Here is a 26,095-nt window from a genome sequence, read left to right as displayed (position 1 = left end):
TTCAAAGTGGGGTGCTATTGCCAGTGCAATGCTGCAATGTTGTGAAGCCAGCTTCCTTACCAAGCTGAGTCAGGTAAGTCAAACCCCCCACTTCCCGGCACCCCCCTGTTTCTGGCACCCACAAAAACGCGAAAATCCACCACAACGCAATGCCCACCCCCAACCTCCTTTTATCACAACATTTTCAATTCGAGTCCAAATGGGCTCATTTTTGCACATCTTCTATATCTAATGCCTCAATATACCGAAGATCAGCTTCGTCAGGCTCTCGAGGACATCTCAAACGGCAAGAGTCAAAGAGAGCCTCATTGGAGTATGGGATACCACGATCAACCCTCCAACTACGTCTCCAAGGTGGTCAGACTAGGAAAGTGGCTTTGCTGACTGGCAGAGGCTGTCTCCTGACCAGGAGAGTAAGCTGGCACAATGGGTTCGCATTCAGGCTTCGCTGGGCCTCGCAACGCACCAACAGGTGAAGGAATTCGCAGAGCGAGTTCTGGCTGCTGCTGGGGATACCAAACCATTAGGAAAAGGCTGGATCTATGCCTTCGTGAGAAGGAACCCTATCATTAAGGTTCAGAGAAGTCGTTCCATCGATTCTAGACGCGTTAATGGGGCATCTACTGAGGTCATTAGGAACTGGTTTAAGTTCCTTGCTATCCCTGAGATCAAGGACATCAAACCAGCCAACAGATATAATATGGATGAGACTGGCATCCTCGAGGTCAGGGAGCTAATGGGTTAGTGCTGGGCATGGCTGAGACGACGTCTGTTCGCAAGAAACAACCTGGGTCGAGGGCATGGGTCTCTATCATTGAGTGTATCTCAGCCTTGGGTAGGGCACTTCGTCCTCTTATCATTTTCAAGGGAAGACGGTCCAACAACAGTGGTTTCCATTACATCTGGTTCCATACGATGGGTGGGAGTTTACAGCAACAGATAATGGCTGGACTACAGACTTAACTGCCATTGAATGGTTAGAGAAGGTGTTTATCCCACAGACTATGCCCGAGGCTGAGGGCGAGGCTCGACTGTTGATTGTGGATGGGCATGGGAGTCATACGACGACAGACTTCATGTGGAATTGCTATATTAACAATATCCATTTACTGTTCTTACCACCACACTCCTCTCATGTCCTCCAGCCACTTGACCAGTCTGTCTTCAGCCCTGTTAAGTCAGCCTATCGGAAGGAGCTCGGTTACTTGTCTCAATGGAACGACTCTACCATTATAGGTAAAAGGAACTTCCTGGACTGTTACCAGAAGGACTTGCTGGTCTATCAGTCTCGAACATCAGAAGTGGTTGGAAGTGGACTGGTCTACACCCTGTAGCGATGGTTAAGCCCTGATGAACCCTATGGTATTACCTGAGCCTTCTGCTAAGCCCCACCCAAACCAACCAGTCGGGGCAAAAAGCGATGCCATAATGGTCAACAAACTACCCCTGTTGAGCCATGGGATTCTGCTTCCTCTGCAGTGGTCTGGTCGACACCCAGGAAGCTGGCAGAGCTCAGCGGTCAACTGCACTTATACACCCAACTCGACAATGATACCAGCACTCAACGGCTGCTGTTCAGGAAGGTGAAAAAGGCTTCAGAGCAGGCCTGGCAACTGGCAGCTGCCCAGCAGCTGGCTCACCTGAGGGCTCAAGTTACCAACGCTGCAGTTAGGAAGAGGAAGACTGTTCAGATCGATCCCAACACGAAGTTTGCGAACATCAGGGATATCCATCGGGCTCAAATCGAAGCGGGTGAAAAGGAGGTTATTACGGCTGAATCCAGCGACTCTGAATGCCCTAGTGAGGCTGGCAGTTGTATTGTAGTGGGTGTGGTTGAGGATCAATAGTTAATAGTAATGAGGAGGTTGGGTTGTGATCCCATCGTTTTTGTGGGTGCCAGAAACAGGGGGGTGCCAGGAAGTGGGGGGTTTGACTTACTTGTACGCAGACTCGCAGAGATACAGCAAGATGTAGATCGGATCGAGATCTTGTGTCGAATCCCGCCTATCTATCAGAGATTCTCAGTCATTCCTTTTCCGGGCAGGCAATTAAGATCCAGTGACGACTCCTCGTGGTCAATTTCGTCGCGGGTCCAATTGGAAGCAGCGTGACTACAGTCTTGCTTAGGCGATGTCAGCAAAGCTTCATCAACAGACAATCTACTCTGCAGGAGGCGGTGGTTCTGCGGATACAATTCTCTGACTCACCACACTATCTGACCAGATTGGCGGCAGCTTCACACTCGGCAAAACTGCCATTTTCCCAGCACGCAGTGAGCATTTCTACCCTACGTTACCTAATAAAAGTACCTTCTGCTATCACGCTATCACGACACCGCCGCGGAAGTGCCACCTAACATTGACCTCAATTACCGTCAACGTAACATTAAAGCCAGTTATCTTAAGCATTGAGAAACTATCCATACGTCGCCGAAAATCTCAAGTAATTGTTCACCACGTGCCAAGAACTGACTGATGATATAATTTGGTGGGTTTACCCCGAATGCAACATTGCCGAACCCGGAGTAAACCACCGGCTCCAAGGTAGCTTGCCAGGCTTATGAGGTAACTTTCGCAAACCTACTATCGGATTTATCGGTTCTTTTCTAGGCCGGTCGCTTCTAGGCGCGCACACTTTTTACCACTGCAAGAATCCTCAAGTGCACTCAAGGCATTTGAGTCGGTGTTATGACGGGCCCGTGTGCGGCAGCAACGATGCCCCGCCTCCGGAGCAGATTGGGAATACTTCTGAATTGATAAGTCATACACACTCAATACGTGTATCCTAAAAGCTTGGGTTCCGCCATTGGGCTGAAGAATATGGAGCTGATAACAAGATGCTTGCGCATTTCCCCGCCAAGTATAGTTGAATAGTAAACATCCAACAAGAGGTTGATCCACTAAGCTAACAATGACTCACTTAGACACAAAGGTAGATCCATTATTAATGCCCACTAGTATATGGTCAGTCAGGCAGAAATTCACAGTCACCATGATCTCCGCGACTTGACATGTTTTGAATAGAGGGCCGATCGCGTATTTCAAAAGTAGCACCAGCATCCACTAGGTAGCCAAGTTTGCCGGAAGCCATATCTCTGGAGTCACAAAAGACCTATCCGCGGAGTCTTGTTTTGCAGAGACCCCAAGGTCCATGTAATTTCGGGCTATAATATCAGCTAGAATGAATCTGAAGACCCCAGTCTCCGAGGGCGAGTAAGCGTTGATTCTTGGACGTCTAGACGAATTTCCATCCCTATACGCCTCATTCGCTCTTACATTGTCCCGAAAACTTATAATACGCGGTTCCCAAGCGAATATTGGAGGGCCAACGTGATTGCCGAGGGGGGATACAGGTCTACTGATGGAGACGCCCGGGTGGGACCCATATGACGGAAAGTGGATGGTGCCCACCGGATACTCCCCCCCACCGGGACGCTCTCCAGGCTTGCACTACTGCATCCAGTTCAGTGTTGGCAGCCTTAGCTGGACACCAGGTGACGAGAAGAATAATATAACTTCTTCAAAGTGTCTCCCATAATGAGAGATTCGAACGTGTTACGTCAATGTTTGTGGCATGGTCATGTTGAAGAGAAGCTCCCAAGAAGACGGACTTAGATTAGCCAGGATATCGGGACGAGACAGGTTGTCATTTGGTCTTCGTGAGCATGTCTTTCATGTGCTCACCTTGTTAACGTGTGGCCTAACATGAAGCAGAAGCTGCAGTATCTCAATGTCTGCGAGTCGTCCAGAGAAGCATAATCATGCTGTCATCCTTTCGCGGAAGAGAGGGGGATGACCCGGGTTTGTGTAGATCTTTGCTGGTGGTGTAACCCCAATCTCCTCTTCCACGTATAATCCATGAAAAATGCGGAGGGTAGCAACCCCTAATGCGCCCTCTCTCCACGTGCGGGGCCCCGCACACTTACACGCGTGGCATCTAGGTAGGAGTAAGCATAATGAGAACCGTAACCTTTGGCTGAAGACCTCATTTGGACGGGGTGGAACGTTCTCGTTGTCCAGTAATACGAGGATACAAGACCGGACTCAATTCAGATCTCGGGTCAAAGAGTGACGGAGCTAAGAAGGTTGTGGATATCTATGACAGTCGTCCTGTATTTTCTCGCGGAGGACTTGATCCAATGACCATATGAATAGATGTCTTAGACTTCACCGTGTTTTACTATTTAATCCCGTTCTGAGCTCCGAGGACTAGAATTCTGGAACCAACTCCTTGAACAACTTTTCTGTGCCTTATTACCAAGCCGAACTGCCTCTCCGAATCAATCTTGTCACTTACCAGACATCATCACCGAGATGAAGACGTCCAATATCCTAAGTTTCCTAGGCCTCTTTCTCGTCAGCGCATTCGCTGTTCCGACTCAGGATTATGTTGATTGGAAGACCTTCAAGGCCAACGGAGTCAACCTCGGTGGCTGGCTAGTTCAAGAAGCCGTCCTAGACGCCGGATTCTGGAGTCAGTACGGCGGCAATACCACCGACGAGTGGGGATTTTGCGTCCGTCTTGGCTCGCAATGTGGCCCGGTCCTGGAACGACGCTATGCAACCTACGTCCAGCCTGCCGACATTGACAAGCTCGCCAAAGCTGGTGTCACCATCCTCCGCATCCCGACACACTACGCTGCTTGGATCAAGGTTCCTGGCTCCCAGTTATACACCGGCAACCAAGTTCAATTTTTGAAGAACATTGCGACATATGCCATCACAAAGTACAATATGCACGTCATCGTCGATGTTCACTCCTTACCAGGTGGGCTCAACGGGCTGGGTATTGGAGAGAAGGACGGCAACTATGGGTGGTTCAACAACGAAACTGCCCTGGAGTATTCATACCGCACTATAGATGCCGTCGTTCAGTATGTTCAGACCTCCGGGTTTCCTCAGTCATACACCATTGCACCCCTGAACGAGCCAGTGGACAACCGCGACTTCTCCAAGTTCGGTACGCCGGATGCACTTAGCATCAATGGTGCTGCTTGGGTTGCAAAGTTTATCAACGGCGTTCTTTCCCGAGTCGCAGCGATCAACCCGAAGATTCCAGTCATGGTACAAGGCAGCTTTCGTCCCGAGACGTTCTGGTCGCCGTATTTCCCTTCTGATGCAAACCTGGTTTTCGATTCCCATCATTACTACTTCGCCGGCAGACCGACCACATCCGGCAACATACCGACATTCATCTGCGAAGATGCCAAGGGGTCTATCAGCGATGGGAAATTTCCTGTCTTCATCGGCGAGTGGTCGATTCAGGCTCTCAGCAACAACACTTTTGCCAGCCGGGCCAAGAATCTGAATGATGGGCTTTATGCTTGGTCCAAATATACCCAAGGAAGCTCATATTGGACCGCCAAATTCTTTGGGACCGACCCAGTCAACGGTCAAGGAACTCAGAGCGATTACTGGAATTATGAGACTTTCATTGATTTGGGCATCATCAACCCAGCGTCTTCTGTGGGATTTTGCCCTTAGCCTGAAGGAATTCCGAGCCAACGATTATTTGACAACACGCGAAGCAGCATGATAAATCTTTTCGAATTTGATTGACACATCCATAACGTGATGCTTATTGTGCTCGGCATTCGCATGCCTAAATAAGGCCATACCTGCCTCGTCGACTTCCGAAGTTCCCAAGAAACTCTTAAATATTAGGTAGAAAATAATTCAGTACATGATCACTAGGCCATTTTCACTGATCTAACATGCTCGCTGAGGTGACTCTGATCAAGACAGCCTACAGGTTGAAAATTCAGAGTGATGTATTTTCCGGTGAATTGAGGCTGTTGGATATACCTACGCCACTTATCCTTTTGCTCTAAGTATGATGCTTCGTGTGTAGCTGCTTGACCATAGTCGTCGTATGAGTCAACAGCGACACAGACTGAAGAAGGGTTCATTTACCCTTCTTATGAGCCTCAATCTTCTTCTTGAACAGCTCAGACATGAACTTCATCCGCATCCACTCAGGCATACAATCGAAGAGTACCAACTGGACTGCATGTTTGAACCAAGGCGTCATTTCCAGCATGCCCCTTTGAGTTGCTCTCCCCGCTCTCTTCAAGGCGGCCTTGGCGAATTCTCTGCCGTCTGGTGACCCCGGTGCCATGCCAACAGCGTTCGACTGCGTCTTCACGTCGCCAACCACAAGGCAAAGCACATCGACCTTCTTCTTTTCGGCTTTCATCTCTCTCGCGATGGCGTTGCTGAAGGAAGAAACGAAACCCTTAGTTCCAGAGTACACGGCCACGCCAGGCATTCCCATTCTGCCGCCGGAGCTGACGTTGAGCATCAAAGAAGGACCGTTCTTGGCGAGGATTGGGAGCATAAGTCGGGTCAATTGTGCCATGAATCGCGCGTTGAGGTTGATAGTGCCGTCCACCTCTTCGGCAGTGAAGTCTTGCAGATGCCAGATCGCCGGCGGCCGAGCGGACACACCTCCGACGTTGTTGACCAATACAGTGATCTTCAAGTCATCCATGTTGTCGACAGCAGCCTGTATCTTTTCGGGTGTGCTGGTGATGGCATCGACCTTGAGGATGCGGACGGCGATCTCGTCCTTGTGTCGACGGAGACACTCCGATTCGATGAGAGCGCGGGCGTCCTCCAGTTCGTCCTCGTTGTTACCCAGTAAAACAATGTTGAATCCTTGAAGCGCGAGTTCTTGCGCGCATCCCAGTCCAATGCCGGCGGAGGCGCCGGTAACGAGTGCCCAGGACTCATATGAGCCCTTTCTCTGATATTTTTTCAGTGATACAGAAGGGAGAATCCATATCGCAATGGCGTCGTAGAATTTGTAGGCAGAATAGAGGATCCAGATAAGGCCAATGGCCTTGAGAGTCTGCTCAAGCATGACGGTGGCTTTTAAACTTGAAGAGGCGTAGGGCGAATTGATGTGATGGAGTTGAAGGAACCGTTTCGAACAAGGATGAGAAGAAATCTTTCAGCGGAAAGTTCCAGGAGGGCCATCGCCTAGTCACTCGCTAAAGTGTCTCCGCTATCCTAGCGGCGTGGAGACGGGGCCGTAGCGTCGAGCATTGACTGCCATCCCAAGCTTAGTAGGTAAGCTTGGCAAGATGAGTAGTCAAGCATGCACACTTCAGGCAGGCATCAATAAAGATGCAATTTCACTGCACCCCATCTTGTATCACGACGACTCATCTTATCTGGACGATTATAGAATCATGATAAATTTATAGCGACAGCGTTTTCCAATGACATGCTGAACAGAGCTGAGTTTCAAAATCCGGTGTCCGAACCAACTAAGGCAATAGTAGGAAATAATCAAGGATTCGCTGCAAAATCATCACAGTTTCAAGATCGGGTCTCCTTCATCATCTTCAACAGACATTGATAGCCCCATCTTCCCGATGATCTCCTCTAGCTCATTCCTGAGCGTCTGTCTAAATCTTTTGTCTTTGGAGTACATGACTGACAGTAGCGTATGGAACTTCATCGCGTACACTGCGTTTCTGCCTTCAAAATCCGCTGCGGGTTCGGACGCTGGCACCCTTTTGAGATATTCGCGGATACACGGCTGACCAAGCTTGTATCTCGGGTTTCGGCAGATACCAATGTCGGCTAAGACCGTCAGCAAAGTCCCGAATCTCACCTAGGTAGACTCGTTGTTCAAAATTTACCTTCGTTATGTCCCCAATATGCGCATGCGTCGAACAAGCACAATTCGTCTGTGGACGTCTTAGGCTTGATGTTGCCAGGCCATAGATCGGAGTGGATGAGGCAAGGCTTGATAGATCGTCCCTCTGACTCAAGTGGGCCAAGGTATCTCGGTATCACCTTATTGAGAAACGCGGTCTTGAGCGCGGTCAACTCGTAATCCGTTCCGTGGACACGGTCGTCCTGATCGAAAAGGCTCTTCATCTGCTGTCTCCAGAACGATTCCCAAGAAGAGTTCCATGTATTATCGACTGGCACATTGGCGAGATGGGTAGTGACATGGAAACCGAATTGCCCTGTCGGGGATTTGCCCATGCTGTTGAGGTGAAGATTCGACACAGAAGTCGCCCAATCTCGAGCGCCAGGGAGGTCGTCGTACATTTCCACAAACTCGCAAAGATAGAAATGCGTGTCCGGGTCACTCGCATAGGTCCCCCACCCGATCGGCTTCGGAACCTGGCCTGGAGCGAATGTGTAAAGAGCATTCTCGGCTTCGAATGTGCCTTTCATCATATCTACTCCAACCGCACCTGGAGCTCCCTGTTTGACAATCAGAGATATTTCTCGCCGAAATTACTTCGAGTTCCTTGCCTTCTTGAAATACTCGCTTATCGTCCCATCTTCCTGTTGAACCACAATCTTGACTGTGGCCACCCAAAGACTCTGGCCTGACGGGGCTACCGACAGTACTTTGCAGCCTGTTGGAAGCTCTGTTGTGATTTGAGACGTCAGACAAGTGTACCACATTAAGACTCTAGCGGGATCGGATAGGAACCGCATACTGGCCAAAACAGCTTCATCAAGCTGAACATTTTCACCCAAAGGATCGGCCTGCTTAGGCTTTCTCTTCTCCATGCCAAAGGCAACCTAGAAGCCGATTCTACCTCGCGGAGATGACGCGACTTGGTATTGATGAACAGCAAATTCGCACCACAAGGTAATATTCGCCGTGCAATGAGGGATCAGACAACTTGAGAGTAGAGGACTTCAGTTTTATGTTGATGGGGACCTAGCCTGATTTTAATAACTCCTCTCTGCACACAGCGTAAGATGGGCGGCTACAGGATCAACGCGGGGTAACAGCTCGCCGAAGAGCTGAAGGCGCCCAACCCTCGCCATGCCCCTGTAGGCGCCCGGTTGGTTACTGCCACATGTATCTCTTCCGAGCCTGATCACGTGGAAACAGTAGGATTCAGTTCGAATGCTGGACACTGATAATTTCTGGATTTGATGGACTGGCACGAGAGCGACGTTGCCTCTTTCTGTTCACCGAATTCCGGCATCTTGGTTTCGGACTAGATGCTCGGCACCAGGGCCATGTCAATGGACACAGGCCCGCCGTCGTCTGTACGTGCACACCAGCCCGATGGTACGGGCCCAGAAGCCCACTCTTCTCTCCCCGCTTACGCCCGTAGCTCTGAGCTAATGTCTACCTCCTCCGTGCTAGCTGGCTGGCATCACCGCAGAGCCGCCATCGTCACTCCCTTCTCCTCCCGAAAGCGACCCTTCCCGAACTCGCGCGCCATCCCTTGGCCTGCTACAAAACAGACTTCGCAGGTTCAGTATCCGTTCTTCTCGATCGTCGAGATCCGATAGCAGCATTCAAACCCTCTCTGCTGCGGACATTAAAGGAGCCCTCGGCCTGAACCTGCTCCATGAGCCTTCAGAGCCAGCCATAGACTTCGTCTTTGTAGGTCGAGAAGGAGGCTTAGACCATTCTCCGTACGGTAAAGCTGATACTTGCTGGCCTAGATTCATGGGCTGGGAGGAGGGTCGAGGAAAACATGGAGTCATTCGGCGGAGGCCGGTATGTTTTGGCCCAAAGACTGGCTCCCAAATGAGGTTGGCTTCAAGCACGTGCGTATCCATAGCTATGGTTACAACTCAGACTGGACGACAAGGAAGGATAGTCGCTTGACCGTTCACGATTTTGGACAAGCGTTGCTTGCCGATCTCTACAACTCTCCCTGCCTCCGCAAGAACGGCAATGTCAGTCAGCCTTCCTTATATGCTTGCCTGTCGTTTCTGACTCAAATCAATCCAGACACCCATCGTATTCGTAGCTCATAGTATGGGCGGCTTGGTGGCCAAGAAGGCATGTTTCCTGGAGCTCTAAATTGGCATTAATGTTTGCTTACCGGTTGTCGTAAGACATATCTCATAGCTACGCGCGACCCAACTTACGAAGCTATCGGGCAGAGAATCCACACCATGTTCTTTCTGGGTACGCCTCATCGGGGGGCTGATTCAGCAAACTTTGCGAGATTGGTCCGCCAGTCAGCAGGGTACGGACCCAAGGCGTTCCTCGACGACTTGATACCTGGCAGCGGAACACTCCAGGTAAGTATGTTGATGCAGGAACACACCAATGGCGGTTCGAGAATCAGATATCTGACATTACAAGCAGCAAATCAACGACGAATTCCGACACGTGTGCCATAAGCTCAATTTGTGGTCTTTTTCTGAGAGTTTGCCGATGAGCTTTGGCCCCACGTCGTCCTTGGTCGTGGAAAAGCAGTCTGCCATTCTCGGTTGGTTATACCGACACATACTCTTTGTTCTTCTTCACCTTCTGATTTCTGACGCACCTTTCTTTTACCGCCACAGGCATGCCCAAAGAACATGTTCAGTATATCGAGGCAGATCACCGGCAAATCTGCAAGTTTGACACGCCTGTCAACCCGAACTACTTAATCTTGCAACGAGCATTTCTCACCACGATCGAGGAGATGGGAGCTAGCAGTAAGCAAATCCACGATGGATCTCATCGCGAAAGTTTTTGAGCTGATCAAGGCTTTTCTAGCCTTGTTCCAACGTCGCGAGGAGCACAGGTCTCAATTGAAGAAAGTCGCTGCACTCCTCCGTCTCGATCAGCGACCCGACGCTATTCTTCTCGCAACCAAAGAGAAGCAGCACTACGGGTCTTGTACGTGGTTGACGGAAGACGAGACATTCGAAGAATGGGTAGACGGTCCCGAAGTAACCTGGGATGGCACGAGCCCGTTATCGGACACTCCGAAAGAGCTGACGCCAAAGATATTGTGGCTCAATGGCCGCCCGGGGACAGGGAAAACGGTTGCCGCTGGTCATGTCATCCGATACCTGCAATCTTGCAACCTCGATTGTAGCTTCTATTTCTTCAAGCATGAGGATAAGACCCCCTCCACTCTGGCCTTCCTTCTTCGGTCCCTGGCATTCCAAATGGCTGACGCCAACTTCGAGGTCCGACGGGCTCTGGTTGCGATGGCCGAGGACGACATTACCATCAAGCATGATGATCATCACATGCTCTGGACTAGCCTTTTCGTGGAACGTATCTTCAAAGTAGAGCACCCAAGACCCCAGTTCTGGGTCATAGATGCGATTGATGAATGCTCCTCCAAAGGGCTACCAGCTTTAGTTTCCATGCTATCCAGCATGGACCAGCGATTTCCCGCCCGCATCATGATAACCAGTAGACCTGGCGGTCAGGTTGGTCGATACCTCACGCTGGAGCGCACCGAGTTCGTGGAAATATTCACTGGCGAGGAAGGTTCTCTGAAAGATATTGAACTATTCCTTAACGCTAGATTCCTTCACACAGGCGACGCCGAGCAATTTCGAGGCATGCAGAATCTTGTCGCTGACGTGCTTGCCAAATCAGATGGCAGTTTCTTGTGGGCGTCGCTCACCATAGCCAATCTGGAGAACGCCTACAGTATAGAAGACAAGCAAGATATTTTACGACAAATTCCACCCGAGATGGACAAGCTTTACTCCCGGATGCTTGTTGTGATTTCCGCGTCACCCAGCGCCGAGCTGGCCAAATGCGTGTTGAAGTGGACTATCTGCTCGCCAAAGCCACTTCACATTAGAGAGCTAGCCGAGGCAGTTAAGCTTGATATTGGAAAGACGTTGACGGCCAACGGAAGAGAACTCGAGAATATGACAGGACACCTTGTTGTCGTGGACAGTCAGTCCTACATCCGGATCGCACATCAGACGACATCAGCTTTCTTGAGCCAGCAAAGAGAAGATGGTTTTTGGATTGACCGTGTAGCTTCACACTCCATAATTGCCGAAATCTGCCTCAATCTTCTCTGCAGTGCCGACTTTGCGCCACCGAGAACGCGTCGAGCAAATGCCACGGCCAAGATAAATCCTACTTCACCTCTATCCGAGTATGCCGCACTTAACTTCTCTTACCATCTTATTCAAGGTTCTTCGGCGACAGACTCTCTACTCATCCTTCTGAACAAGTTCTTTAGGACCAATGTCTTGACGTGGATTGAAAGGACGGCTATAGCTGGGAACCTGTGGACACTACCGCTTACTGCACAGAGGCTTAAGACGTATTTAGGCCGCCGAGCCAAATACCAGTCTCCCGTCAGTGTGGAATCACAGACTATTGCAACATGGGCAAACGATATCTACCATATCCTCGCTGCCTTCCATTCTATCCTTCTAGCCTCACCATCTTCGATTCACTTCCTTGTCCCACACTTCTGCCCACCAAAATCGATGATTGGACAGCTCTTCGCAAAGCCTTCCAGGCGACTAAGGATTTCAGGCCCGATTGATGAAGATTGGAACGACAGGTTGACCGGATATTTGTTCCCAGAAGATGCTTGCGCAATAGCATGTAGTCCACGTCTCCTGGCCGTTGGCCTCTCTAGTGGAGACATCAAACTTTACAATCTTTCTGGGTCTGGCACATTCGATGCAGCTGCTACCCTGGAGCATGGAAAGAGGGTGCGTCACCTCTCTTTCAATCGAAGCTCGTCACTGTTAGCCTCTTGTAGTGCTCGAAAGTTGCAACTATGGGAAACTCGTGGGTCTCAGGGGACCATTCAGTTATCACCTATTTGGTCAAAGAACATTGACTTTACGCCAGAGTCAATATCATTTGACCCTGAAGAACAATCGATCATCCTGGCCAATCCTCAGGGCAGTTTTCTAGCTTTCTACGGTATTAAGGATGGCGAAAGGGCGGAGAACATACTTCTTCACGCGCCCCCAGACTCGGATTCGTCAGACGAAAGCGACAAACAGGTGGCTTCGTGGACGCCAGCTGTGCAGATACGACTTGACTCGGATCACAAACTTGCTGCACTGGCTTACCGAAATGCGTCTGTTTCTATCTGGGATTTAACTGCCACTGAGAGCCTCGGCAATTTTGAGAAGGAGGGTTTCGAGCACGTCTACGCTACCCCCCAAACCCTGGACATGGTTTTCAACCCGATTGCCGAGCTCGAATTACTGGCAGTATCGTACAAGGACGGCGATGTTGTAACTTGCAACCCCTGGACGCAAGAACAGACGAACAAGTATCATCTCCCAACGTCGCTGTCTGTTTTATCTGCCACCTCGGATGGTAGGATTCTCGCAGGTGCCGCAGAGGATGGAGGTATATATCTCTTTCTCTTCGAGACTTTGCAGCCGATCTATCAGATTGAGAGGCCTGACGATCAACTGAGGATTTATGACATTGTATTTTCCACTGATAACCTGAGATTCTTCGACATTCGAGGGCAAAGCTGCAACGTTTGGGAGCCATTCATCTTGGTTCCCAAAGATGGGTCCGATGACAGTTCTTCGGAGCCATTCAGTGAAGAAATCCCCCTTCCTGAGGCGACAGCATCCCACGCACACGTTTTTCAGTGGGGAGAAGCCATAACCGCTATCGAGCCAGCCGACGATAGGTTTTTGCTTATCGGGCGCCAGGATGGCACGATTGACGTAAGTGAGCTGAACACCGGCGATGTCGTCGAGAAACTTCGAGTCCACGATGCATTCACAGAAATCAAGTCACTGGACTGGAATGTCGATAATAGCACGCTTCTCAGTGTCGACACCACTGGACGTCATATCCTTACAAAGATCGCATCTTTGGGAAGAGCGTCTCGGGCGCGTACTACCTGCTTACTCGACCGCCGAAGCGATGGTAATATCTCTCAAGTCATCCTGAGTTCAAGTGCCGAATCATTGCTCGTTTGCACTGATGCCGATACAAAATTGATCAATTTTAACGGAATTGTGATGGGAGAAGAGAGGAATCTCAATAGAGCGTGGTGGGTCAAGCATCCGTCAAGCCCTTCTCATTTGCTTGCCTTCCAAGAGAGCCATCTCCATGTCTACGAATGGTCTACATTGAGAAGAGTCGGCACGGAAATCAGCATTTCCTCTCTCATACCTCAATCACTACTACCGAAAGTCCACCACGCATGGATCAGCGGCACTGGTTCAGCCTACTTGGCCCAGGGGCTTCCTCATTCACCCGAGCAGGCGAGTGGCATCGTCGCAGTCGAGGCGTCCAAGATCACAAGTACAACAGATTTAATCACGAGTCAAAGTTTACGCATGACATCTGCGCCAATACAATGCGTCATCGGCTGCATACGATCGAGTCTCTTCTTCTTAGATACGGCTGGATGGGTCTGCTCTGTTAGCCTGAGACATCTCGCAGAGGCATCTCATTTCACTCGACACTTCTTCATTCCCTTGACATGGCGTACGGGAACCGATGTCGTGATTAAGGTCGTTTCGAAGACCGCGGTAGCATTTGGGAGAGGGGAACAGTTGATCATCTTTCACGGGTTTTTGGAGTTCGAGGAAAGGGTAGCGCTATGAGCCATCTAGAAGTAACAAAAGATCTGTTTTTACTGGCAATGAAATGCCACATGTCTGTCTCCAAACCATGTTGCGTAATTCCCCAAACTTGATGTGAAGGTCTCTCCAGACTTTCGAGCTGTGCCGTTACAGCGCAGCATACTCATCTACCAATAGGCATTCTTCTCATCACCTGACGTTCTCCAATTGTGCCAATCACTTCACAACCCTGTAAGACCTTCTTTGAGTCAACCTACTGCGGGGTTGACGAGCTTGGGCCGAACAAAGCATGCAGAGTCAAATAATCTAATCCTACGACCTTGATAAAAGGCCGGCTAGACACTTCAGTGTCAAGTAGTAGGCATCTGGCCAGCCTCTCTAGAATCAATATTACTTCCCTGAAGAGCTCTCATCGTAAGCGGCCACCATGGCTATAACAGATTCGTCAGATACGCCGATCCAGAATATTTCGAATGACGACAAAGCAATAACACCTTGTGCCCAGAGAACGTTAGAAGAGCCGTATTCGATCTTCACAACTGGCGAGAAGAGATGGATTAGCTATGTTGCTTCCTTCGGGGCCATGTTCTCCACCTTGAGCAGTTACATCTACTTTCCAGCTTTAGTCCCTATGGCCATTAATCTTAACGTCTCCGTTGCGCTCATCAATCTCACCGTCACCTCATACCTGATCATAGCGGGTATCGCACCAGCCTTCATGGGCGACATCGCCGATCAAGGCGGTCGGAGGCCCGCATACATCCTCATGTTCACTCTCGTCGTTGCGTCAAATATTGGATTGGCGCTGCAGAATTCGTACCCTGCTCTACTCATCTTACGTATGGTACAAAGCGCTGGAGCATCTGGTTAGTATACGACACTATGGCAACTCATTGATATACCATATAGCTGAGTCAATAATAGGTTCATACGGCGCAGCATATGGGATTGTTGCAGACATAACAACGGTCGCTGAGCGCGGCTCCTACGTAGGGTCTATGCTCGTTTTGTAGGTAAACCCTTACTCAAACATCAGCTAGGCTTCTGATTATTGGTCAAGAGTTTTGTCATTTTTTCGCTGATCAGATTGATAAAGTACCAACGCTGCTCCAAGTTTTGGTCCGGTCATCGCCGGGCTACTCACGGAGAAGCTCAATTGGAGATGGATATTCTGGTTTCTGGTCATATTGACTGGCACTTACCTGCTCATCATCATCATTATACTTCCGGAGACACAACGTCGAATCGTAGGGAATGGAAGTTTGAATGCCCACAGAATTCATAGAAGTCTGTTTGACTCTCTCACCCGGGACCGAAAGATCGACTCGGTGGGGCAAGATCAAGGACTGCAGGACGGCAAGCGGCGATACCACATCCCCAACCCTTTCAACTGCATTGCGATGTTGTTTTCCAAAGGCAACTTCAGCGTTATCCTGATTGGTTCTATAACCTATGCTGTCAAGATGACATTGCAAAGCTCACTGTCAGCTCAGTGCATTGATGTCTACAGGTTGAATTATCTAGAAGCAGGACTCATTTACCTACCTTCAGGGGTAGGAGGTGCTATAGCGTCATATACGACAGGTCCGTAGTACATGGACACATCATTCTTATACAACACGACTTGAACACCACCCTGACTGACGGGTCCGCAGGTAAACTTCTAGACAAGAACATCCAGAGGGTATCCGTCAGGCAAGGAAGACACAGCCGATATCGTCGAGGTGATGACATATCGGACTTTCCAATCGAAGAGGCACGGCTTGCCGGGATCTACATGCTAGTTGCTCTAAGCTCAGTTACCACCGCAGGCTACGGAGTGAGTCTCATGCAAGAATCGGTATGTAATACATCACTTCCTAGTCTCCGGCTTGGGTAAGGTGCCCCAAGCTGGCGACCTCCGGAGACTAGGGCCTTATTGACCGTACTAGCACATTGCCGTTCCTTTGGTGATGCAATTCATCAGTGGTGCCACCACCTCGAGTATATTCACGGTCAGTGCAAGTTTTCAAGTCAACTACCATGTTTCACAGTTCCTAACTCATCGCCTTCAGATTTGCGGCACCCTTCTGACGGATTTGAACCCCAAAGCATCAGCAACAGTTCAGGCGTCGTACAATCTTGTACGTTGCATTGGAGCGGGCGCTGCCATCGCGGCTCAGCAACCCTTGACAAACGCCACGGGCTTGGGCTGGAGCTTTGGCATATTTTCACTAATCATGTTGTTCGCAGCCCCGTTGGCCATGTTGCTCAAGAAAAATGGTCTCGAATGGAGGGTATCAACAAAAACCTGAATCTGAGGGAGAGTCAGACTAAGAAACTTTTTCGTCTTGCGTTGCCATCCCCCACCGAGAGCTTGATGAATCCTCGATCTGGGACAAGCAGACTTCGATTGTTTACAAACGGAGCAAGAAAGATGTACCTCGTAGGGTCCATATTGTCATCGGTCATGTAAGGGCCCCGTCGCTTGAGATAATGACCTGAATGAGAACTCCTGGTTGAGTGTGGGAAGCGTGAGGCGTTCGTATTATTATTGCTTATTATAAAACCATTCGAGACTGGCGTCACCGCAAGATCGCCTGGTGCTGTGTGGTAGCACGCCACGTTGCTACAGCCTCATGGCATACCCGCCGTGTATGTGTCCAAATTCTGACGGGACGTCAAACATCCGAAGTGATCCCTGTTTCCCAGTCTACCCATGAATCAGATGTGGGAACTGATACCTGGTGGTGGCGTGTGCCACTTGTATGTATGTCTCATCAATTTACAGCCTTGTCATCGCTTTCTTCTCAAAGCACTTCGCTGTATTGATGAGCTTTTGCGTGCAACCAGGCGTTCTCGGTAGTCTCTGTAAGCAAAATGTAGTGTTCCGTCATCCATGAGCGTCAACTTTCTTTCAGTTCAAGGTGGGCAGTTGGCTTCAAGAGCCTCCTCTCATCAAAGGCCGGCAGATAGACAGCCTGGGAGCACTCTGTTGGTGATGTAGTAGTGTACATGTATGATTCCACTCAATGTAACCTTCCATATGGAAAAGCACTTTCAGAACTATCAGCTCAGCTCGTGCAGCCATCGGCGCCACTTGGTTTGCTCAAGATAAGCCAAGGATATACAGCGTCTTTCAACTTGTATAAGCTACACTACATTCAGCCTTCATTTGACTCTAGACTTCGAAAAGGGGTCTTAGGCTATTCCTATCAAGAATGTTCCTCTCGGGCTTCGAATGTCTGCCTGTAAAATAATTCACTAACCTACACCGTCCTATGTATAATATGTCAAGTTGCTGAATTGACCGTAGGTTTCATCTATCTACTTTGCAGTGATGATGTGTTCTTGTTACCGGCTTCCTTTGTCTGCGTCATGTCGCCGACCCCCACCTCCTTACATCACACCCTTCTTTCCCGTCACTTGCTTTCAGCTCTTATCAATGCCGCTCCCATAGCCAACCCTAGCCAAACCAATGAGTAGGTTTAGAACAAGACATTGTCGCATGGCCTGGATCTGGCCCCTTGGACTCGACTCACTACCTACTGGAGGATCCTCTCCAGACTTTATTCTGTCACTTCCGCCATCAGCTGGTGGCTCTTTAGGCTTGTCCGGGGTAGTTCCCAGCCTTCTCTCTAGCTGCAAAGAATGTCTTTGCCCAGGTCTTGCTCTTCAACAGCAGTCTCTTCAAATAGACTCAAAGCTGTTGTGTTAGAAAACCTCCACCATTCCCACCCGATGTATTCTCTACGCCTCTTTATGCTCCTTCCCTCTGCAAGACCAGGCCACATCCAAATCATTCCATTTTATGCCACCACTTTACCTTATCTTCAACTCCTGGACTTTGAAAGTCGCGCTTTCACACTCATGTGATCATCATGATTACGGTTTCAACTATCCTGCCATTCGTCGGGCTCCTGGCTGCGGTTGTCGCACTTGAAAATGTCCGCTTCGCAAATTCTCCTGCAAACTCGGCCAGGCTCGGTGCAGAACCTACTAAGGCCGACTTGTGGCCTGCGGCGCCGACGATGCCTCCTCATTTGCGCTTCGCCGCGATACCTCTGAAGCCGCGGGATAGCAGTCAAAATTGCGGTTATTTCGAGACAGGTAAGTCTGTTATAGTACTTGTCAGATTATCACATCTCCTTCATCTCCCCTTCCATCTTGTCTTTGGATCCATTCCAGGATTTTCCCCCTTCTTCTGAACAGGACCGCCTCTAACGTGTTTGACAACAGATGGTGATCCCTGGAATTGCGGAGATCTGGCCTGCAATACCAGAGGCAACATCTTTGGCTGTGGATCATCTCCCTGGGCATCATGCTTAGACTATGATAGCCCCATTTGCTCACAAAATAGTCAAGGGTCCTTGACTGCTTGCTGGTTCGTTTCTTCCTGAGCGGCATGTCTCCTCTACGAGTGAATCGCTCCAAGATGGTTAACATGTGCCCAAACCAGCACCGATATCAAATTTCCATTCTGCGCAACCGGCATAAAGTTCATAACTCGCGACTCCATCATTACACTCGAGGCTTTCAACTGTGGCAATAACATGTTTACGGGTGTCCATTACCTCGTCGACTCCTTCAGCAGCTCAACTACGAGTACTTCCTCCAGCTCATCATCCCCATCGACTATCTCGCCAGACACACCTGCAAGCACTGTTCCCTCAGAGTCAAGAACTGCTCCCTCGGACTCAAACACAGCGGCCCCAGCTCCAAGCCCACAAACAGAGAACGCACCCCCTATCGGAGCAATCGTCGGCGGTGCAATTGCCGGCCTCGTGGTCATGGGCCTAATCGTCACTGCAATCGTATGGATGATACTACGCAACCGTAGAAAGGCTAGTAAAGACAATGACAACAACGGTGGCCCAGCCGGAACGAACCAGCCTTACACCTACGCAACAGTGCCCGCTACAAGAGCAACATCAGAATGGCAGTCCTCTACCCCGGCCCCGATGTACGAACCCTACAAGAGCAATCGTCAGTCCGGCAACTCGGGTCCGTATCAACATCAGTCTACAACGCCGTCACAGAGCCCGGATCCCACTTCGAGATCCGGGGCTCTGCCTAACGACTATTCGCCCAACCGCGTATCTGAGGTGCCGGCTACCAACCCGGCCGGCACGGGGAACAATGCTTCTGAACTACATTCCGACCACGTCCAGCGAACGTAACTCGTGCTCTTGATCTCGAACAATTTCGCCTGCTCGTATTCCAATGCGGATGTAGTTGACTTGGCGGATACAAGCTTGGACGACGTGGAAGAGGTTGAAAGGGCTTTAGGACGGATCTTAGCTTCGCCAATATCTGTCTTTAGAATAAGTTAATCTTGCATTGTTTTCTTATTCATGCCGTCACCTCTGTTGTCCACTCTTGAGTCTTCATCCCATCTTCTCTCTAACCAAACTCATTTCGAAACGCCATCAACTCGAAAACCCAACCGTTTTTTCCCAGCTATATCAACATAAAGTTCCGATACCCGCTTTGGTATCCGTGGCCCCGGCGAGTCTTCCCAGGACTAGAACGTCTGCTTAACCCCCGCGGTGACCAGTTGAAAGTCACATCTACACCTTAGCTCCCCCATCCGTGCGGTCAAAGAGACCGAAGCTACCAGCCGACATTGGCGACTTATCCGTTGCGACCGAGTTCTGCACTTATCAACACATATCAGATGACTCCGCGTTCACGTTGTTGCAACTTAAGAGATAGTGCCGCGTTGATGACATGATAAGTAGTATATAGACTTGGCAACTCAGGAGGCTAAACTAACCGCAACTCAGACCCACACACCTCCCATCTCCTCGGCATTTCCTCCACCCGACCCGGCGATTCCAGTCACTGCATTCAAACTCACCATCTCCATCAAAAAGAGGAAGCAAACAACCATCAAAAGCAATCCTCGGGTTTTCAAGCGGACATATAAGGGGTCAAGCGCAGAAGATTAACATCTCGCCAGACATTGCGTCGCCCCGACCTGAAATCATCGTGAGTGGCCAACTACAAGGATCCTACGTGGAGCTTGGTCTAATGCCCAACGTGGAGCCCTTCCCCCTGTTTCAAATCAACTGATTTTTTTCAAAGCAAGGAGTCTGTCTATCTCAAGTTTTTCTGCTTTTGACTTACCTGGCCTTTACGGAATGCCAAGAGAGTAACAGATTGGTGGGCTTGTGGAAGGGCCGCAGGTAGGAAGGGAAGGAGGACGGAGGGACTCGAGGACGGATCTAGAAGATTAGGATGGCGGCCGACAACGATGGGACTGCGATAAAGGTTAAGAGTTAGGATCAAGCTTGTCTTGAGGAGTTGTGCTGCAGCGCAGCAAATTCGCATCCCATTTGAAAGGCCACCCAGCAGCTGTCAACAACTTGTATCTCGCTGCTTTTCTAACAAGGGGTCTGTGTCTCATGGACCCCGAAACCAATATCGTCTATGCCGAAGAAAGAGTAATAAACAATGACAAGAAAAGGAAGCGAATAGCAGACAGCGGGGCCAAGCTCCCCGGATGCAGTGAATCAAACAGTAAACCAATGACCGTGGCCATTTTTTCCCCTCCTTCTTCCGTCCGCTGCGACAGCTCAAAGTCTATCGCGACCATGCTGTTGTAATCCAATGCCCTGAGTTATCCGCCGACCCCAATGTAATGATGCCAACACCCATGTTGAAGACAAAAAAGAGATAAAACCCGGGTTTCCCCAAACGCCGTTTGATGTTGCGCCGACACCAATTATGCAATCGCCTAGTCCTCGCGTTCTCTTTCACTATCATCGCCGCTATCGGTGAGGTCAACTGCCTTGTGCGCTTCGGCTTCGGTCATCTCTCGCCACGTACTCCAGCTCAACATGCCGAATGCGATCATAATCATGACACCGCCGATGAGAGCTGCAGCGCTGAGCGGCTCGCCAGTGCGCAGCCAGTCGGTAATGGCGACGATGAAGATTGTCAGCAAACTAGCGACACTGGACAAAACAGGGCTTGTCAGACTGATCAAGACCAGGAAGCTGCCGGCAAAAGTCGCATTCATAACGACACTGCAGAAAAGCATCCAAGCCGTGTATCCCGTCGGCAAGTCAAACTTCTCAATACCAGTCCAGTGCAGAATGGGAAGCGGAATCCACAGCACCGTAAGCGTGAAAAGACCGATGCAGGAACCGAACGTGTTGGCGAAGATCATGCCGCGGTTAGGGCTACAGCCTTCAGGCGGGCAGGCATATCGCTTGTAGAGGACCTCGTAGAGACCGTAGAGGACGGATCCAACACCGATGATCAGGTTGCCAGTGACACGGTTCCCGGCCGCCTGCTGGTGAGCGGCATCGTCCTCGCCGGGACTAGTGTCACCATATGCGACGATCAAGACACCAGCAATGGCCACAATGACGGCAAGAGACTTGTCCAGGCGTAGAGGCTCCTTCAGCAGCGGAACGGAGAAGACGTAGGCGAAGAAAGCAGAGCAGTTGTAGATGGCCGTCAAATCGGAGGGAGTTGTCAAGTTCACAGCGACATACCAGCTCAAGCCACCAATAGTCAGAGCAGACGTAACGAAGGCCGTGGTCTTGACGATATAAGTCCACGGGGAGACGCGGGGCTGCGGGCTGGGTCGCGAATAGTCGAGGTCCTGTCTCTGGACCATGATGGCGGTCGTGTGCAGCAGCTCGGTGTGTCGTCGCCAGAAGGATGCCCAAGAAACTTTGCGCTTATTGAATCGCAGGAACAGTAGCTGAACAGGCCACAGCATCACCCAGGAGCCATGGGTCAGGTAGAGCATGCAGTAAGCCTTGTCCCAGTGCAGTTCCTGCTGGATGTATGCCGACAACTCGGTCTGGATGACGAATGAGACTAAGCTGATAAGCAGGACGAAAGCCGCAATTATATATTTTCTTCGAGCGTTCGCGGTGATTGTCGAGGGAGAGTGGGCTCGCATGGTCGAACCTCGAGAGAAGGCCGGTCGACTCGGGGTCAGCAAGGGGCTGGCTCCTCGAGAGCGAGTGGAATAGCTCCTGCCGCGGTGGTCGTCATCTTCGTCGTCCTTTGTGTTTAGAAGAGGTTGGCCGGAGCGGGAGTTGTGATTTCGAAGGAGGGGGGGACGTTGGCTGTCCATTTCGTCGTCTTGGTCGTCGTAATCGTGTTTGAAGTAGTCGTCGTCGGCGGATCGCAATGCATCAAATTCGGCCAGGCGCTGGTCGAGCCCGGGGCTCAGTCCAGGGCTGCTGGTACCACTACCGATATAATCTGAAATGTTGGAATCGCATGTGGTTGCGCTCAAGGGAGGGTTGTGGGAATGATCGTGTCGCAAATGGGGGAGGTTGAGGGTTCCATCCGGCCCTGTGTTGAGTCTGGGAGGCATAAGAAGGGATAAAAGGAACGTAAGAATGGGAAGGGGGGACACCAGGAGATAATAGCGAGAGTCTGAGAGAAAGAGATAAGAGAGACCGAGAAAGAGTAACGGTAAGGTACACAGAGAAAGGCTAATCAAGTGAAGGAGTGACTTGAATGGGGAAACCAATTGCTGCACAGGCAGAAAGCTGCAAGTTGGCTCGAGTAAGGAAGGGAAGGGGTACGCAGTTGACGCAGTATACGAGTCGAGTGCTTGTGCTTGCTGCCGGACTCTTTTGGGTCGGGAATGGATGTGTACAGTTGGACACTTTTTTTCGGCTTTGGTAGGAGTGGAGAGTGGATACTACAGTAGACTGGCGCATGGAAGTTGCCAAACCCAGGCCTCGGGACGGGATGCAGGAAAATGCGGCGAACGGGCACACGGGATTGTTGGAATGGAATCTTTCCTTAGGTACTGTGTAGGCACTTTCGCTTTACAATGGGGTCCGTACGGATACTTCCTGTCTCCTTGGTTATTGCACCGCGTACTCACGAGGTATCTTCATTGCCCGGTGGTGGTGACGAATGACATATCTATGACCCAGCAAGGTGACTTTTGATAGGACCATCCCTACGCCGCCGAGACACAGCTAACTCGGCTGACCTGCTGCTTTCCACTTGGCACCGGCCAGATTGGCGGGCATGAGCGGTTCGCGCGGAAGGGGTCTTCCCCCCATCTTTTCGCCCCACTCTCCTCGGTCTCCTGCAATGCTGCACACGCAACACCTCCAACACTCAGCCCTCCAAACTTACGCAGCCTCTCCGTCGCTATCGCTCCCACACCAATGTCCGTACCTACTTGATAATACTAGGTATAGTAGGTATCCGAACGAGAGGTCAGACATCTCGTCTGGTCGCTACTAAGGTAACTTGCGCACCGTCGTCTCTGCCCTACCGTTGTACCATATCAAGTACCCAGATACCACACCCTTCCGCCAATTCTCGCGCACGTCACAAGTTGCGGTCAGGAGCAGGACGACAAGCCTGTCACCTGCGTCTGATAACTCTGGCGAGGTCAGCCTCTAACATGTCTTAGCGTTTGCCCGGCTATCATAGCTGCACCACTGCGGCGGTATGCATACAACTTGAACCACCTTACCACGCTTACTAACAAACGACGGAGGGTAAAGAGAAGAAGAGGGCCTCAAAACGGCATTTCCCCTCGCCCCATGTTCCATCCTCCAGCCTGACGCCATCACGCATGGCGTCGCATGACTGGAAACTCTGGCATTGGTCCCAGCTGCCACACCCACAAAAGCACACCCTCACATCCCGCGCCAGAGATCGCTTCAAGAACAGGGTACATTCATGTGCCTCGATTTTGACATCTGATACGACCATTTGCCCATTAATACCACAAAGACTACATACAATCAAACTTTGCCCGTATTTACCACGGCAATTCTTTCAACCTCGCATCAGAATTCTGCCCACTCATCGGACTTGACCCCGATCATTTGGCCCCCTCGCCGAACAGCTTCTCCCGGGTGTTGTACTTGTACTCGAGGTCCAGGTGCCAGTAGTTGGTCGTGTCCGCCTTGGAAATAGCCCACGCCTGATCGAGCGCATCAACCACTGCCTTGGGAAGGGGCCCCTTTTCGAGCTGGTTGAGGTTATCCTCGAGCTGCTGCACGCTCGAGATGCCAATGATAATGCCGTCGTTACCAGCGTCCCCAGTCTTGAGACCCGAGTGGTGCACCGTCCAGCGCAGCGCCGTCTCAATCATGGTCAGCCCGTTCTCCTCCACCGCCTTCTCGATGATCTGAAGCGCCTTGAACGTGCTCTCACGGAAGTAGCGCTTGCGGTAGTTGCCTCCCGTGCCGTGGTTGTCCGAGAAGCGGCCCTCCGTCGGAACAATGTCCTTTGACTTGATCTTGCCTGAGAACAGACCACCAGCAATGGGGTTGTACACGACGAGATCGAGTCCGTAACGGCGCAGAGCCGGGATCAGCTCGGGCTCGATGCTGCGTGTGATGACATTGTACATGCCCTGGTATATCGTCGGCCGGACCCAACCGTTGTACTTGGCCGTCAAGACCACTTCGGCCACCTCAAACGCGGTAAAGTTACTGAGGCCTAGCCTCACGAACTTGCCTTGCTTGTGGAGCTTGTCCAGAGCCTCAAGCGTCTCTGCAAATGGGGTTGCACGATCCTGCGAGCCACTATTAGTCACTATCCGAGACCATACTCAGGAACACAGTTCGTACCGCAGCATGGAGGTACAAGATCTATCAAAGTATAATTAGCTTGACCCCTGACTAGATGGCCCTTTTATGTTCACTCACATCGACGGATTCAGTGCCGAGCTCCCTCAAGCTAGTCTCGACAGACTCAATCACCTTGTCTTCGGCATGATCGCCAGGCTGTCCGGGATATTGAACCTTGGTAGCGAGCGTCAAACCCCTCTCCTTCCACTTGGCCTCACGAGTGAAGGCCTCCTGCTTCCTGCCCACATACACTCGGGCTGTGTCGACCTCGTTGTAACCGCGAGCCTGGAAAACATCGAGAGCCTTGTTGTACGTCTCGAGATCGGTGATTCGGGCACCGGCGGACTCATCAGGTCCGAAGGTCATGAGACCCAGGATGATGCGGTTCTTGGGGTTTGAAGCGATGAGAGGCATGGTGAAAGCTAGGGGATCCTTGAGTAAGACGAGTAAGGCAAGGTGGAGAGGAGCTAAACGCCGGAGGTAACTATTTTGAGAAAGACGGACAAAGCTTTAGACGTGTCTGGGAAACGGGAAGCGTCGAGATATTTATATAGCTCGTTGGTCCGGTATGGGGATATCGCGAGAATGCCAATAATTTGCGTTCTCGAAGCGATGTCGTGATCAGGTAGGCTCGACAAACTGCTTCGAAGTGGGCTTCATAGGAGTCAGAATGCCATGAACCCCACCATCTTGGCGGGGTAGGTGAGATACGTGCGACATCTGAAGACGTCACGGCGCCGGTGCGGCCAGTGAGAGGGATTACTAATGGCGAGCTGGCGGTAGAGCTGTAACTTTACCATGCCGAAACCCCCCCGGAATCGGATAGAAGCCAGCCAGTTACATGTTCAAGTTTTGGCAAACATTCATTTCTTGGGGGTCTATTGGCAAACACTCCGGCCTTCCCTGGCATTGTTTGTTCTGATAAGTCCGATAACTCCTACGCTATTGTATGAAGGCGGTGATCCTTTTTCTGCAAGAGAATGGAGCTTTGAGATTTATCGCACAAAGGTTGCATTCTGGTCGACTGGTGGTAAGCTGTGCAAGTAAAGCCGGTAAGAGCAAGATGTTGTTGGTAACTGCTCGTTCCCATGGTGACTTCAAAGAGACGACCCTTGGGATGGAAGGATCGCTGGGCCTTTGGTGACAATATCGTGGAAGCTCGGACCACAGATGGAGGGAGAAAGACACGTGACCCCGGTAACTCGCCTTGAAGCGCTCTCAGCCACTCGTTCATTCATCCAAAGAAAGAAGGAGAGCCCCACA

The 26,095-nt window shown here is 50.7% G+C and overlaps 7 protein-coding genes across 7 annotated transcripts; 3 read left to right on the top strand and 4 right to left on the bottom strand.

Moving 5' to 3' along the window:
* Positions 1–3,883: 3,883 nt before the first annotated feature.
* Positions 3,884–6,883, bottom strand: HER10_EVM0012202 (3-ketoacyl-CoA reductase; the record flags this gene model as incomplete). Its single annotated transcript, XM_035481602.1, has 2 exons — positions 5,913–6,883; positions 3,884–3,969 (listed from the first exon to the last, which is right to left on the bottom strand). The coding sequence occupies exons 1-2, from the start codon at positions 6,859–6,861 to the stop codon at positions 3,884–3,886; spliced, it is 1,035 nt and encodes a 344-aa protein (XP_035325985.1). The 5' UTR covers positions 6,862–6,883.
* Positions 6,884–7,314: 431 nt separating this feature from the next.
* HER10_EVM0007404 (uncharacterized protein) lies at positions 7,315–8,692 on the bottom strand (the record flags this gene model as incomplete). The annotated part of the gene is made up of 4 exons (XM_035476962.1): positions 8,468–8,692; positions 8,277–8,395; positions 7,649–8,225; positions 7,315–7,589 (listed from the first exon to the last, which is right to left on the bottom strand). Exons 1-4 carry the CDS (start codon positions 8,538–8,540, stop codon positions 7,315–7,317), a joined length of 1,044 nt encoding a protein of 347 aa, XP_035325928.1. The 5' UTR covers positions 8,541–8,692.
* HER10_EVM0001257 (uncharacterized protein) lies at positions 8,579–14,508 on the top strand (the record flags this gene model as incomplete). The annotated part of the gene is made up of 10 exons (XM_035471012.1): positions 8,579–8,622; positions 8,985–9,054; positions 9,133–9,375; positions 9,438–9,674; positions 9,730–9,780; positions 9,837–10,025; positions 10,093–10,216; positions 10,293–10,427; positions 10,591–14,282; positions 14,404–14,508. The coding sequence occupies 10 exons, from the start codon at positions 8,579–8,581 to the stop codon at positions 14,506–14,508; spliced, it is 4,890 nt and encodes a 1,629-aa protein (XP_035325856.1).
* Positions 14,509–14,700: 192 nt separating this feature from the next.
* Positions 14,701–16,567, top strand: HER10_EVM0009068 (uncharacterized protein; the record flags this gene model as incomplete). The annotated part of the gene is made up of 5 exons (XM_035478567.1): positions 14,701–15,139; positions 15,198–15,282; positions 15,370–15,857; positions 15,929–16,113; positions 16,328–16,567. 5 exons carry the CDS (start codon positions 14,701–14,703, stop codon positions 16,565–16,567), a joined length of 1,437 nt encoding a protein of 478 aa, XP_035325948.1.
* Positions 16,568–18,133: 1,566 nt separating this feature from the next.
* On the top strand, positions 18,134–19,432 carry HER10_EVM0008800 (uncharacterized protein; the record flags this gene model as incomplete). The annotated part of the gene is made up of 2 exons (XM_035478309.1): positions 18,134–18,362; positions 18,900–19,432. 2 exons carry the CDS (start codon positions 18,134–18,136, stop codon positions 19,430–19,432), a joined length of 762 nt encoding a protein of 253 aa, XP_035325946.1.
* A 723-nt stretch (positions 19,433–20,155) lies between these two features.
* HER10_EVM0010891 (uncharacterized protein) lies at positions 20,156–22,901 on the bottom strand. Its single transcript, XM_035480336.1, has one exon. It carries the CDS (start codon positions 22,594–22,596, stop codon positions 20,992–20,994), a length of 1,605 nt encoding a protein of 534 aa, XP_035325966.1. The 5' UTR covers positions 22,597–22,901; the 3' UTR covers positions 20,156–20,991.
* A 1,067-nt stretch (positions 22,902–23,968) lies between these two features.
* Positions 23,969–25,544, bottom strand: HER10_EVM0002851 (aldo/keto reductase). The gene is made up of 3 exons (XM_035472545.1): positions 24,911–25,544; positions 24,833–24,853; positions 23,969–24,777 (listed from the first exon to the last, which is right to left on the bottom strand). Exons 1-3 carry the CDS (start codon positions 25,244–25,246, stop codon positions 24,079–24,081), a joined length of 1,056 nt encoding a protein of 351 aa, XP_035325875.1. The 5' UTR covers positions 25,247–25,544; the 3' UTR covers positions 23,969–24,078.
* Positions 25,545–26,095: the final 551 nt, after the last annotated feature.

Source organism: Colletotrichum scovillei, assembly GCF_011075155.1.
Source record: "Colletotrichum scovillei strain TJNH1 chromosome Unknown Contig00013, whole genome shotgun sequence".
NCBI classification, from domain to species: domain Eukaryota; kingdom Fungi; phylum Ascomycota; class Sordariomycetes; order Glomerellales; family Glomerellaceae; genus Colletotrichum; species Colletotrichum scovillei.
Note: the sequence above shows the minus strand (reverse complement) of the source record. Positions and strands in the feature narration are given on the sequence as shown.

What these genes read in the sequence shown, in the direction of transcription:
- HER10_EVM0010891 (XM_035480336.1), bottom strand. Translation starts at nt 22,596, where the DNA reads ATGCCTCCCAGACTCAACACAGGGCCGGATGGAACCCTCAACCTCCCC.
- HER10_EVM0002851 (XM_035472545.1), bottom strand. Translation starts at nt 25,246, where the DNA reads ATGCCTCTCATCGCTTCAAACCCCAAGAACCGCATCATCCTGGGTCTC. An exon ending in TCGGCACTGAATCCGTCGAT is followed by an intron (nt 24,854 to 24,910) that starts GTGAGTGAACAT and finishes ATACTTTGATAG; the next exon opens with ATCTTGTACCTCCATGCTGC. An exon ending in TCTTGTACCTCCATGCTGCG is followed by an intron (nt 24,778 to 24,832) that starts GTACGAACTGTG and finishes AGTGGCTCGCAG; the next exon opens with GATCGTGCAACCCCATTTGC.